Raw genomic sequence first — 13,922 nt, forward strand, 5'->3', positions numbered from 1 at the left:
GCAATACCGGTATATAAAACAGTGTTTTGGAACCAAAGGCAAATTTCTGTGTGCCTCTGGCATCTGGTGGGGGATTGCTGGAATTTAGTCTATTTTGGGACAGCCCAATAACTATTTCAGAAATTCCTAAATAAATCCTAGAGGCCCACTTAGCCCATTTGTGCAAGGCAAGGGATACTACTAAAGTTTAGTCCCACATTGCTAGTTTAGTGGGAGCTGGACCTTCTTATAAGGGAGGTTCTTTCCCACTTGTATGAGCATGAGAACAAGAGGGACATCCACGCGCGCTCCTCCTCCGCCGCCCGCCTCGCCTAGTCGCGACGCGACGCGACGCGACGCGACGCGACGCGGGTTGCGGGAATGAGCTGAGCCGATGTCTAAATTTTCGGGAGCTGGAAAGTTTTTGCTGTAGTGGATATTGAATACGAACGCTGCACCCTTCGGCTGCTGCCTGTTCGTTTCATCTCCCTCATTCCCTTCAGCTCCCGACGCAGCCTCTGGCCTCCTTCTCTTGTGCCTATAAAAGGGAGGTCGCTCCTCTCAGAGAGACGCACCAGAACTTCTACTTCCTCTCGCCACCGGTTCCAATCTCTGAGCTGCTGATGTCTTCCTCATCCCGGCTTGCGGCGTGCACCGCGAGTCGGGACAGTAGGCCTCCGGAACCGCACCACTTTGAGTCCTGTACGGGAGAAGGGTGATAAGGTTTTTGGGGAGCGCTCCGCGCGACTACTGACTTTTTCATCACGGACTCCGACGACTACTTCCCCGACGACGACTTCTTCCCCAACGTCGACAACCTCATCGACGACATGGCTGGAGAGGATGTCGACCCCAAGTCCAGTGCTTCTGCTGCTGCTGTCCCGTACGTGTTCTTGCTAGAAGTCCTGCCACAGTTCTTTGCTCTAGTTTCTGCCCTACATATGTTATGTTCTACTTCGCATATGCAATTTCATCTAGTGTCTGTTCTAGATGTGTTTCGTTCAAGTTCATATATGCATATGCTATTTACCTTCTCTCTGTCCGATTGCATGACTTGCTTTATCTCTGCTATATTAGTCATGCTTTATCTAGTATTTCCGTTAGCAAAATTATTTGATAAATTGCTCATATTTCCAACAGAAACACATCGAAATATTTATACAATCAGTGAACAACCTTGTCGAATTTCATTTTGTTGAGATTATGGTATTGAACACCCTTCGGGAAAGGGTAAAAACCAACACCGAAAAGAGTCACCATGTCCTCAGTTCGGGCAAAATCTTCCTAAATTGTTTGTCTGAAAAATAATTGTCACATGAACCGCCTACACGTTCTCTCATCATGTATAAAGTTGTACTAAATCAGCGCGAGTAATATGGAACGGATGGCGTAGATAAGAAGAGGATTGCCATTTCAGCCAGCCATCACAAGGAGCGGTTGATGAGGCCACGCACGACGACCAAACCCAGGAAGAGCTGGTGATCCGCCTCGGCGCCACCGTCAGTGTCAGTACGTCCTCCCCGAGCACCACCCCCGCCGGCGTCTGCTTCCGTGCGACCTCCGCCACCACCGTGCCATCCACGCCGCGTACTCTGTACTCTGACTTGCCGGCAGAGCACCCGTCGATCGTGTAGCACGCCCCCGCGCCGCCGTGCATCGTCACGGCGGCTCCGCCCTTCTCGGACCGCCGCACGCTGAACCACGGCGTGGCCTCCTCCTCCTGGCCGCCGTTGTGGGCGCACCGGCAGACGTCCCACCTCCTGAACAACCCGAAGCCCTTGCGCCTGATCCTGATGAGGGCGTTCCCCTGACGGTCCATGAAGAAGACCTCGCGGCCACCCCTGCAGCCGTAGTAGTCGACGCGGAAGACGATGGCGCCGTCGGGGCCGTACACCGTGCAGCCGTTGCCATTGAAGACCAGCGACTTCATCCACACCGTGTACGCCTGCTGGCTCCGTTGATCATCGGAGGACGACGGTGAGGCCGCGGCAGCGAGGGGCTGGATCTTGGCCATGGACGAGAGAGATTGGTCTACTTTAACGTTGAGATGAGATGAGCTAAGATGGTTAGGATGGTGGGCGTCAGTGGCTGGTTTGGTCTATTTATAGGTGCTTCTACTCTGTTAACTATGGGAGGGTGTCTGAAGCATTAGTTTATGGCGCTGTACGCGTCACTGGTTAGGATAGAATAGTGCTACACCGAAGTTGTTTATGCTCCATCTGCACTGCACTGGTCAGCATGCAGTTGCCGCCACGTTTAAAAAGTGTGTTGTTTGTTTGGGCTAAAACTTTTTAGATGACATGGCAATACTCATAGCGATAGAGGTTAGTGAAACTTTCTGAAATACTGCCTAATATTTCTATGTAAGGTTTTGCTATTTCTTATGTACCTGGAATTTTTTGTTGCCTCAGGCATTTTTTTTCTTCCCAAGCACACGAGATGTGGAGGTCCGACCTCCATGGAGAAGAACCAGCCCCACTATCTATCTTAGGAGGAAATCATAGCCTCATTATCTATCTTAATTAAAGGGAAGCCAAAACCCCATTATCTATACTAGCAAATATGCCCGTGCGTTGCACCGGTAGAATCAAAACACACTTCCCTGGCCCAATGACCCAAGACAACATTCTGTTGCATCAGCCATGTAATATATATTTTACCAATGGTCTTAAAATGCATGTATGAGATGCTACACTTCAATCATGAAAGAATTGATTAATTTAAATATCTAAATTACCTTCCTAGTTAATTTGCAGTATAAGGAGTCATTACCTTCATCATTTGATTTATCATTGAGAGCCTAAATCATGAGGATCGTACATGTATGTACATATATAAGAAATTAAGGTTTAATTGGTAAGTTACCAGATGCCCATTACTGATTTTCGTTACCAAATTTCTTCTAAACTTACATGCACGGAGACCTATAAAGTCTAAAGTACAACTCAATTCTCTTTCATATAGAAGGAAACATAATAAACGGATTTGCACATACCACACTAAAATGAATTTTCTATTTGAAGAGGTCACAATAATTTTCATGAAATCAGGTGTATGATTCGGAATTTCTTTTTTAACCATGCATGCTTCAGATCCCATGGAAAGGCACTATTCCCCGTGTGTTGCAACAGAAAAAAAAAATCATCCCTCATACACACACCTGACAGCATCGGTGAATCCCTTCAAATCTTTCACAATGCCACACGAGAAACAACATGATAAGTGGTGTCGCGCAAAGTTCATAAGGTTGTATTATTTGTGAAATGTACTCAACATGTTTCCAATTTATTAGACAACAGAAATATCAACGTTAAGATGGGATTTTCAAAATACAAGATATTAATAAAGGTTGCATCCTAAATGGAATTTTAGGAATGATGATTAATATAATAGCATATTTGAAATCTACACATCTTTTTAAGGGGATTTCGATATATAACATGTTAGATTTGGAGTTAGGGTTTGAAAGTTAAGAGTTTTTTTGACATTGAAAGTGATTAATATATAATACCATATTTGAAATCTACACATCTTTTTAAGGGATTTCTATATATAACATGTTAGATTTGGAGTTAGGGTTTGAAAGTTATGATTATTTTTTTGAAATATTTGAATATGTCCAAAAATAGAAAGAATAAAAATAGAGTAACTGGTACATTGTGCAGCCCATCTGCTAAGTGACGCTGGGGCGAGTAGTAATATCCTACGCCTACCAACATTAATGAGGAGAGAAAAAGCCCATCTGCTAAGTAATGAGGAGAGAAAAAGAAGAAAAGAGAGAAAGGGGATTCGAACTTGGTCTCCCAGGTCGAGAGGTGAGGCTCACACCCCTACGCCACCCACCCGCAAGTTGTATATTGGAGGGGCTTAATTTTAATAACCGTCCTCTGTCGCGGATTGTAGAAAGGGCAAACCGAACCGTTTTTTTCACTTACCAATGACATGGTGGGTAATTATTTACAACTTCAGGGGCAGTTTTAATGACGGACGACCAGAAACACTATTTATTTTATTAATTAGTAGGTAAAGATTAGGGGTGGGGTGCAGGGGATCGCCAGAGTTATACACTACCGCGGCGGGGCCTAAAGGGATGGCCGAGGCGGCTTCTTCACTAGCACACATGTTATAGCTTCCAAAGTTTATAAGAATAGAAATGTTACTACTCCTACTGTCCTACTTACCACATGCATATGTTTGGAGGAAAAAAACCCGGTATGATTGGGGTCTTCTTGGACTAGGTCTAAATAGCAAGCAATCCAAGCAGGCCTAGGTGTAAAATTGTGTGTGTTGCCCAACAAACATACACAAAAATCCACTCAGTCTAAGCAACATCACATTTAATTTGCAAATGCATGCGAAAAAAGAGGACTGGTGTGATCGATACATGCAACTTGGCACTGAACGCTCTGCAACGTACAACACATGAACCGTCTCGCTTTCCTCCGTTCCAACACATGCAGCTCAAACTTTGATCCAATATCCAAGCCGGAACCCATGTGCGATTAATTACTTGGACCTCAACGTCGATGATGGAAGTGTCCTACAATATGGATTCTTCTATTTGGTGAGCATCTAATCTATAAAGCGGGTCCGGCAATCGTACGTACGCACAACGAGATGATGATAGCTACTCGTTGTAGCGTTGCACCTAATTAAGCTGCTAGCTTAAAAAGCTAGCTAGGTTTAGCTAAAGATCGACCTAATCCCCGTTCTTGTGTTTGTTCCCTGTCATTTTCTCCGGTGTCACTCCACGCAGCTAGGGCCGCGACCCACATCATGAACTAATTGTTTTACAACAACAGTTATCCACACATGGCAATTGACAGAGTAACAGAAAAATAAGCTTCATTCATAGTTTGCCATGATCTAACTAGATTAGTGCGCACGAGTTCATTTCCTGCATGCTAGCGGCGTTTGTTATGATGACATAATAAAAGGCATATGGATGCCACGCATGCATGGTGCTGAATATATTTATTGGTTGATTAGCCCAACTGAGAAGAACAACGAAAAAAGTTGGCCGGAGATGTAGTGTTAATCAAAAGCAACGGCATGCCATTAAATCGGGAGCCTTGTGCAGATCAGCAACTCTCCTGATAATGGAGCATAAACTATATCATTCGGACTGGAGACTTCTGAAGATCATTTGTTAATCATTTGGAGATAGCATACAAGAACCGTGCATACGTATGTGATACACTACTAGCAAAAATGCCCGTGCGTTGCAACAGGAGGATGTCACAAAACTCAAACCCGATATGCTTGGCTCAAGATCCTCGCATGTTCAAATCATCCATTTCTAAATGGCAATTATTTTGAAAATATAGTAGTTAGTTCGAAGTTATCCAGTCAGACTCATTAATCCCTCTACCAAGATATTAAAAATGGATTCTTCATCCCTTCGAAAACTATATTGTTCAGCTTTTGTGATGCTTTGATTGGATGCTGAACTTCAAAAACATGCCTCATTTATCCATCTTCCTAATGTATAAAAGAGCTCGTGCTTTATAACGGGAAAACAGAAATATTAAAATCTTTGATATCTCCATCTCATGTTTCTATGTTATTGTGACAAATATCAACATCTTGTCCATGTCCCTTTTCTTCATTGATCCGACGACACCACACCAACAGGTTACTTTTCTCTATACGGGATATGTCTCCATCTTAACCCTCGTAAGAATACTACTCATGCAACAATTTTGAATTTTTGTTTCGCAAAAAAACAAGATTGAATTTTTAATCTTTGTAAAATTCAATGACGGAGCAATGAAAGAAACCAGCCCATCACAGTATGTTCTGTAAACAGGGTTGGCGACCCCATTGACCCCGCATGACCTGCGATGTGATCAGGTGGTTCTGTAGGCATACCGAGCATGGGTGTCTTCTTTGTTTCTATTCGTTATGATAGTTTCTTTTCCATGGATACGAACACGAGTCTTCATACTTTTTTTTTTGTTTTAAAATCTCTCACGCCTCAACTTCTCATGTATGTAGAGCATAATTGGTTTGATGCCAAAATTTGGCATGCCAAATTTTGGCAACTGCCAAATATTGACTAGAGATTGGTTGCTTGCCAATTTTCATTGCCAATCTCAGAAGAAGTTGCCAAATGTTGGCAACTTCTGATTTTGCCAAATGTTAGCTTGCCAAATATTGGCAATGCCAAATGTTGGTAGCAAACCAATTATGCTATATATCTCTCTCACGTATCTTTTTTTTGCCTCAGTCTCTCACGCTTCTCTCTCTCCTCACGTACCCTGCCTCTCAAACTTTGTCGATAGTTCTTCTATCTTTTTCCCAAGTTTCACCAAAAATCTCAATATTTATACAATCAGTGAACAACCTTGTATAAATTCTTTGTGTTAAGATTTTGGTATTGAAAACCCTTTGAGAAAGCGTAAAAACATTGCACCAAAAAGAGTCACAATGTCTTCAGTTCGGGCAAAAACTTCCTAAATTGTTTGTCTGAAAAAAAGCTGTCACATGAACCGCCTACAGGTCTCTCATCATGTACTACGTTCCTAGCAAGAGAAGAAGAGGATTGCCATTTCATCCATCCATCACAAGGAGCGGTTGATGAGGCCACGCACGACGACCAAACCCAGGAAGAGCAGGTGATCCACCTCCGGCGCCACCTTCAGCGTCAGCACGTCCTCCCCGAGCACCACCCCCGCCGCCGTCTGCTTCCGTGCGACCTCCGCCACCACCGCGCCATCCACGCCACGTACTCTGTACTCCGACTTGCGGGCAGAGCACCCGTCGATCGTGTAGCACGTCCCGGCGCCGCCGTGCATCGCCATGGTGGCCCCGCCCTTCTCGGCCCGCCGCACGGTGAACCACGGCGTGGCCTCCTCTTCCTGGCCGCCGTTGTGGGCGCAGCGACAGACCTCCCACCTTCTGAACATGCCGAAGCCCTTGCGTCTGATCCTGATGAGTGCGTTCCCCTGACGGTCCATGAAGAAGACCTCGCGGCCGCCCCTGCAGCCGTAGTTGTCGACGCGGAAGGCGACGGCGCCGTCGGGGTCGTACACCGTGCAGCCGTTGCCGTTGAACACGAGCGACTTCATCCACACCGTGTACGCCAGCTGCCTGCCCTGCTGGCTCCGGTGATCATCGGAGGAACACAGCGAGGCGGCGGCAGCGAGAGGCTGGATCTTGGCCATTGACCAGAGAGATTGCTCTGCTTTAGTGTCGCGATGAGATGATGGGGATGGTGGGCGCCAGTGGCTGCTTCGGCCTATTTATATGTGTAGGTGCGTGCTTCTACTCTGTTAACTGTCCAGGGCGGTATCTGAATTAGTTTATGGCGCTGTACGCGTCACTCGTAAGGATAGAACAGTGCTGCACCGAAGTTGTTTAAGCTCGACCTAGCAATGCACTAGTCAGTATGCAGTTGGCGCCACGTTTACCTGGTGTTTGCTTGTTTGTTTGGACTATAATTTTTAGCATTAAAAGGACAATGCCGCATAGGGGTAGAGGTTTACGAAACTTTCAGAAATACTGCCTAATATTTCTCCCCCATTGCATTGCCCGGCAGACATCATTAGCTAAGTGCATGTGAAAGTATGCTTGTACATGCGGCAAAACAGTCCAAAGTGTGGCTTCTTCACCCGCACATATGCTATAGTTTCCAAAGTACTTCTCTTTAAACTAATATAAGACGTTTTGGACCACTACGAAGGGAGTAAGTAAGAATAGAAATGTTACTACTGCTACATACCATAAGCATAGTTTGGAGGTAAAAGAAAACACTGTAGGATTAGGGTATACTTGGATTGGGTATAAATTAGAAGCAATCCAAGAAGGCCTAGGTGTAAAATTTGGGTGCTCCCTGGTATTTAGTTCAAACTTGAGCTAAATATATATACCAGGAAAAACACACACAACTCACTCAGTCAATGCACCGTCACATTTAATTTGCAAATGGGTGTGAAGAGGAAAGACCGGTGTGATCAATACATGAACCGTCCCGCTTTCCTCCATTCCAACGCATGAAGCTGAAACTTTGGTCCAATGTGCAACCCGCAATGTGTAGCATGTGTGATTACTTGGATCTCAACCTCGATGATGGAAGCGTCATATGGATTCTTCTATTCGGTGGGCATCTCTTTTTTATCTGTAAAGCACGCCCGAACGTACGTATGCACAATAAGCCAATGATAGGTACTCCTTGTTGCGTTGCACCTAATTAAGCTGCTAGCTAAAAGGTTTAGCTAAAGATTGATCTAACTCCCGTTCTCGTGTTTGTTACCTTTCGTTTTCTCTGATATCACTCCACGCATGCAGCTAGGGCCGTGACCCACATCATTAACTAATTGTTTTACAACAACAATTATCCACACATGGCAATTGACAGGGTAACAGAAAAAATAGGCTCCATTCATAGTTTTCCATGATCTAACTAGATTAGTGCGCATGAGTTTGTTTCCTGCATGCTAATGGCGGTTTGTGCTGATGACCTAATTAAAATGGATGTGGATGCCTTTACATGCAGTGATGAATATATTTATATGGTTGATTAGCCCAACGCAGAAGAGCAACGAGATGCGGTGTTAGGCTGGTCACAATGGGCAGGAACTTAGGAGTAACATCACACACTCCAATGCAACTTTGCTTATGTGGCACATATTTAATGAAGAGAGAGCTGCTTGTGGTAACTAGCTAAGTTACCGGAACATCACACACTCCAAGAAACAATGAGTCTATGATCTAATAAATACATCGTTGCATGACACTACATACATGTTCCTACCCACTATGAAGGTACTAACATAGTTTAGAAAAGTGTGTAGGTTATTAGCTTATGTTCCTGCCCATTGTGACCAGCCTTAAACAAAGCAAGGGCATGCCACGGAATCGGGAGCCTTGTGCAGACCAGCAACTCTGCTAATAATGGAGCATAAACTATATCATTTGGACGGGAGACTTCTGAATATCATTTTCATTTGTTAATCACAGAGCAAATTAGTTGGAGATAGCACACCGTGCGTACGTATGTGAAGAGAGAGAGAGAGAGAGAGAGAGAGAGAGAGAGAGAGAGAGAAAGAGAGAGAATCTTGAGAAGGTGAGCTTGCTGACCGAATTGATGCGCTTACTCTGATATGGAAATAAAAAAAAATGGCACCTCATCGATTGGATCAGAATAGTTCTAGCACAAGTCTATGACGGTAGTGACGTCCACGGAGAGCGCACGTTTATCATCAAAAAGCATTGTGCTTCGGACCCTTCAGTTGCTTGCCTGCAGAGTACGAATTTCGTGCAAACAATTTTTGTTGTTAACAGTTTAGGATGAAACATGCCCAACTAAAACACGAAATTGGTTTGAAACAAACTAGTAGATTTAAATACTTTGCTCGTTCAGCTAGCACTCAGTAGAGAAAATTCCAAGGAAATTATGCTTAACCATAGGGGGGGGGGGGGGGGGGGGTGTTGTCTCTTGAGCCAATTTTGTCTATAAGATTCTTATTTGTCCCGGTTTCAGGGAAGCTGTCATTCAATCATGAAAAATAATTAAAACTTAATTTGTGATATACTAGTACTGCATACCGTGTGAAGGTGTTCATATTCTCTTGGAAGAAAAGACGTGAAGCTTCTATATAGAATTGTTTAATGTATTCTTCTTTTGGACTTAGGTTGGAAAAAGAATATAGTGAAGTGTCGAGCAGCTGATCTCTGGAACAAGACGCGGAGAAGTCTCAACTGTAGCGTATCGAATGCAGCACTGCTCACGTTTGAACAGATTCTCACCTCAACAAGAACGTGCAGATGAAAGAGCACCATATGCTTATAGATGCTCGATCGGCAAGATACACGTGTTCAGAGTGTACAATCAATGTATGTACTTGTGTAGCATCATCACTTTACAAAAGACAAACAAAGGGAGGGACGGAGCATGCAAAGTATCTGATTCTGATCCCTGCAGGTTAGCCAGGTACTTAAACGCATATAGTTTAGTCGAATCACCACTTTGAACACTGCTTGCACGCCTAATGTATCCCTAAAAAGAACTCATCGTTGACACACATATCTAACACGTATTATAGTTCACAAGCACGTTGCTAGCAGCTGGCTAGACCTGTTTCCATAATTCTCCACGCATGTATAAAACTATAAATGAGAAACATACTGCATGCAGTGCTTTCTAAATATGAGAGTAGAGTATATTTTATTTGCCAACTAAGAACCAAAGGGGTGAGTGTTTGTTTAGCTATATCGTAACTTGTTCAGTGTATTCTAAATTACCACATGGGTGATGCGCTTGCCTAGGTTCACTTGAGAAATGAGTCACTTGACTAAGAAATATAGCTATTTTCTTAGTTAATTTTAGATAGCCATCTGATTAAGAATTATTTTTTCGCACTTGCAAGAATCCAGATGTCCCGATCGAATCGTTATTAGTGGCGCCTTCAACACTATAGTTATTTATTATTTTCCCAGGAAATAGCACAACAAATAGATTTTGTATTATCGGTGTTCCTCGCACATTAAAAGAAGTGTATACTTGTGTAAGCAAATAATGTTACACAAAAGTCAAATGCTTAACAATCTTTATATTGATGGCCCCTTAAATATTTTCTCTAACTAGTATTACACCCATATATATTAACACGACTTCCAGAGGGCGAAAAATGAGTCAAAGCAGATAGCTCCGGGCCCAATTGGTTTGTATGAAAGTTACAAAATGTAAACGAGATTGTGAGTGACATCCGAATGACGGAATTAAAGTACTAACCGGGAAAAAAGGTACATAGACACATGCTACCGAAAGGTTTTTTCCAAAAGATTTGTATTTGATAAAAATGAAACTATACATACGCGTAGTCACCGATCCTAATTATATTTCATATCCTAATTCAAACATGTGCATCCTAGGGTTGTATGCGTCGATCAATACATAGCCCGAGAGTTTAATCTCATTCCTTTTTTAAAATAAAGCATGTGTGTCATGTGCAAAAGTAACAAATTTCGCACGCTATTCAATTTTCAATATTCTTTTCCGTCCCAGTTTTTTATTTTGTGTACATGCTTCAAATCATGAATATTATTGTTATACAAAGTAATAAAATGCTTTTATTTGGTAAAATGATTGACAATATAGATGTACGGTTTATTGGCACAATGAATACGAAAACAATAAAACTAAGGGTGTGTGTGTTGTGGGGGGGGGGGGGGGGGGTTGTTTCCAGCCATATACGAGAATGAAGCACAAACAGTTGCCATCCTTATTAACAAAACTATACCAAAACATTTTGGTCAAATAAAGACATAGGAATGAACTAGGGGAGTCCGTACATCAAGTGGTACTAATTCTCTCAGGGTCTTTCTCTTTAACCAAGGATTAGCTAGGGTCCCCGCAGACATTGATGTTTGGAGCCTAAATCGTGATGTGTACATCACACAGTGTACCATATGTACGCAAACACGCGGCGTGTATGTATTCTCAATCAAAAAAAAAAAATAAAGTCCAGCCTGCTCCACGTGTACATACGACTCGTAGAATAAATGCGCATTTAAAAAAGCAAGCATAATCTTTGGTAGTGCAGAGCAACAGGTGAAGCATCCGGTACAAGATACACCGTGGAAGCCTCCCAAGCGGGGCTGGGTCAAACTAAACACAGATGGGTCCTTTGCTGAATCAGATGGAACTGGAGCCGGGATGATCCTGCGGGATAGCGCTGGGGCGATCATTTTCTCATCATGCAGAACCTTGTTTTCTTGTAGAGATGCATTGGAAGCAGAGCTATGTGCATGCATGGAAGGATTGTCCTTTGCAATTCAGCGATCGGACCTACCAATTGAAGTTGAGATGGATTCGAGCAATGCTGTGTCTATGATTTCTTGTGAGATGGAACGCTCAGTACACGCCCCTTTGGTGGGTGAGATCAAGCACCTGTTGAGTCTTAGAAAGTTTTGTATTACTCATGTACCTCGTAGTCAAAATAAAGCTAGTGATAAACTTGCTAGTTTCGCTAGAACTGAGGGCCGAACTATTACTTGGGTTGGATCGGGCCCGGAGGAAGTGTTGAGGATTGTCCATGATGATTGTAAGAACTTGATCATTGAGTAATACAATTCTTTTTCCCGCAAAAAAAATGCGCATTTAAAAAAATCTTTCTCTTTGTGAGGTAAATTCCCAAAGAAACTTCTTTTTAATGGCGAAAGAAACGGCGCTGCTGTTCACGTCCACGCTTCGAGGTGTCGGTCATCTCGTGTTCATAAAAAAGGCGAATGATCTAGTCAACGAGTTTCATTGGCTCTGCTGATGGGTTCCATTCCCATTCCAATACTCCCTTGGTTTCTAAATATAAGACCTTTTAAACATTTCAATATAAACTATACGACCGTGCTAACTTCCGATCGTTCGGAATTTAGCAACAGATCCGAACGCAGCTTCACTTCATGTGTGACGTGAATTTGCACTAGTCAATCGTATGAAACCATGCATATAGAACAAAATTGCTTACATCAACAAATAGTCTCTTTAATCTTCAAATTCAAAATGTTTTGTAGCTCAAGCCATCGCTCTGATTGAAAAAAAAAACACATAAAAAATTGTCGCGACGAGACCTTCGAAGCTAGATTCCATGTTGGTATGTTCCGATGATATTACTTTTAAAAAAAGTTATCTGGTTCTTAAGTTACCATGTTGTTCACATATAAATTATCTGATACGAAGAATGTTCTTACAATCATCTCCCTACGTGCACATGCATGCATCATGCATACAAGCATCAGAGGACAAAAAGGCCAATCTTATCTTACATTCTTCTATTTTGAAAATTCAAAATATTTTGTAGCTCAAACTGTCAGCCCGACCAAAAATTAGTTTTCACATAAAAAATCCGTCGTGGCGAGGCCATCGAAACTAGATCCCATGTTGATATGTTCCATGGACCTTTTTTTGTCAAAAAGTTATCAGGCCCGGGCTAAGTAAATTATCAGATCTGTTATGCCTATATTATCGTGCTATTTATGTAGAAGTGATGGGGGCTATTTCAACAAATTTCTCCCCTGTTCAGAAGTTATTGCGGTGTTGGTACATGAGTTATCAGCTCTGTTGTGCTTGTATTATCATATTATATATACAGAAATAATGGGGTATATTTTTCAACTTTTCTCCCCTGGTCAAAAGTTACAGTGATGTTTGTACTTATGTTAACAGATCTGCGGTGCGTATATTACCATACTATTTACACATAAGTTACGAGGGATATGTTGTCTACAACAAAAAACCGTCTAGTCGAGGTTACCGCAGTGTTTGTGTGTAAGTTATCAGGCATGGGTGTGTATATTATCATGCTATTTTCACAAAATTTATCAGGTGTATGTTTTCACGTGGTCGAAGTTACCGTGATGTTTGTACCTAAACTATCATGTCTACAATGCTTAAATAATCATGCTATTTATTACACAGAAGTTGCCGGGGTATGTTTTCATCAACAAAAAAATGACTAGTCGAGGTTACCACGGTGTTTATATGTAAGTTATCAGGTGTGGATCCTTATATTATCATGCTATTTACATAGAAGTTATCGGTTGTATGTTTTCAACAATTTTTTCACCTGATCAAATTACCACGGTGTTTATACTTAAGTTATCAGGTCTATAGTGCTTAAATGATCATGCTATTTATAAAAGAATTTACCAGGGGTATGTTTTCAAAAACAACATAAATAACCTTGTTGAGGTTACTGTGGTATTTTTATGCAAGTTATCAGGTGTGGATGCGTATATTGTGATGCTATTTACATAGAAGCTATCGGTTGTATGTTTTCAACAATTTTTTTCACCTGATCAAAGTTACCGCGGTGTTTGTACCTAACTTATCAGGTCTGCATTGCTTAAATGGTCATGCTATTTACAAAATAATTTAGCGGGGTATGTTTTCAACAACAAAAAATCACCTTGTTGAGGTGTATGTTTTCAACAATTTTGTCACC

At 42.4% G+C, this 13,922-nt stretch overlaps 1 protein-coding gene and 1 pseudogene across 1 annotated transcript; both read right to left on the reverse strand.

The window, feature by feature from the left end:
- Positions 1-1,292: 1,292 nt before the first annotated feature.
- LOC109758894 (protein LURP-one-related 11-like) lies at positions 1,293-2,020 on the reverse strand (annotated as a pseudogene).
- Positions 2,021-5,911: 3,891 nt separating this feature from the next.
- LOC109758901 (protein LURP-one-related 11-like) lies at positions 5,912-7,177 on the reverse strand. Its single transcript, XM_020317760.4, has one exon. The coding sequence runs from the start codon at positions 7,143-7,145 to the stop codon at positions 6,543-6,545; it is 603 nt and encodes a 200-aa protein (XP_020173349.1). The 5' UTR covers positions 7,146-7,177; the 3' UTR covers positions 5,912-6,542.
- Positions 7,178-13,922: the final 6,745 nt, after the last annotated feature.

The sequence above is a fragment of the Aegilops tauschii genome, chromosome 3 (genome assembly GCF_002575655.3).
Source record: "Aegilops tauschii subsp. strangulata cultivar AL8/78 chromosome 3, Aet v6.0, whole genome shotgun sequence".
Classification (NCBI taxonomy): domain Eukaryota; kingdom Viridiplantae; phylum Streptophyta; class Magnoliopsida; order Poales; family Poaceae; genus Aegilops; species Aegilops tauschii.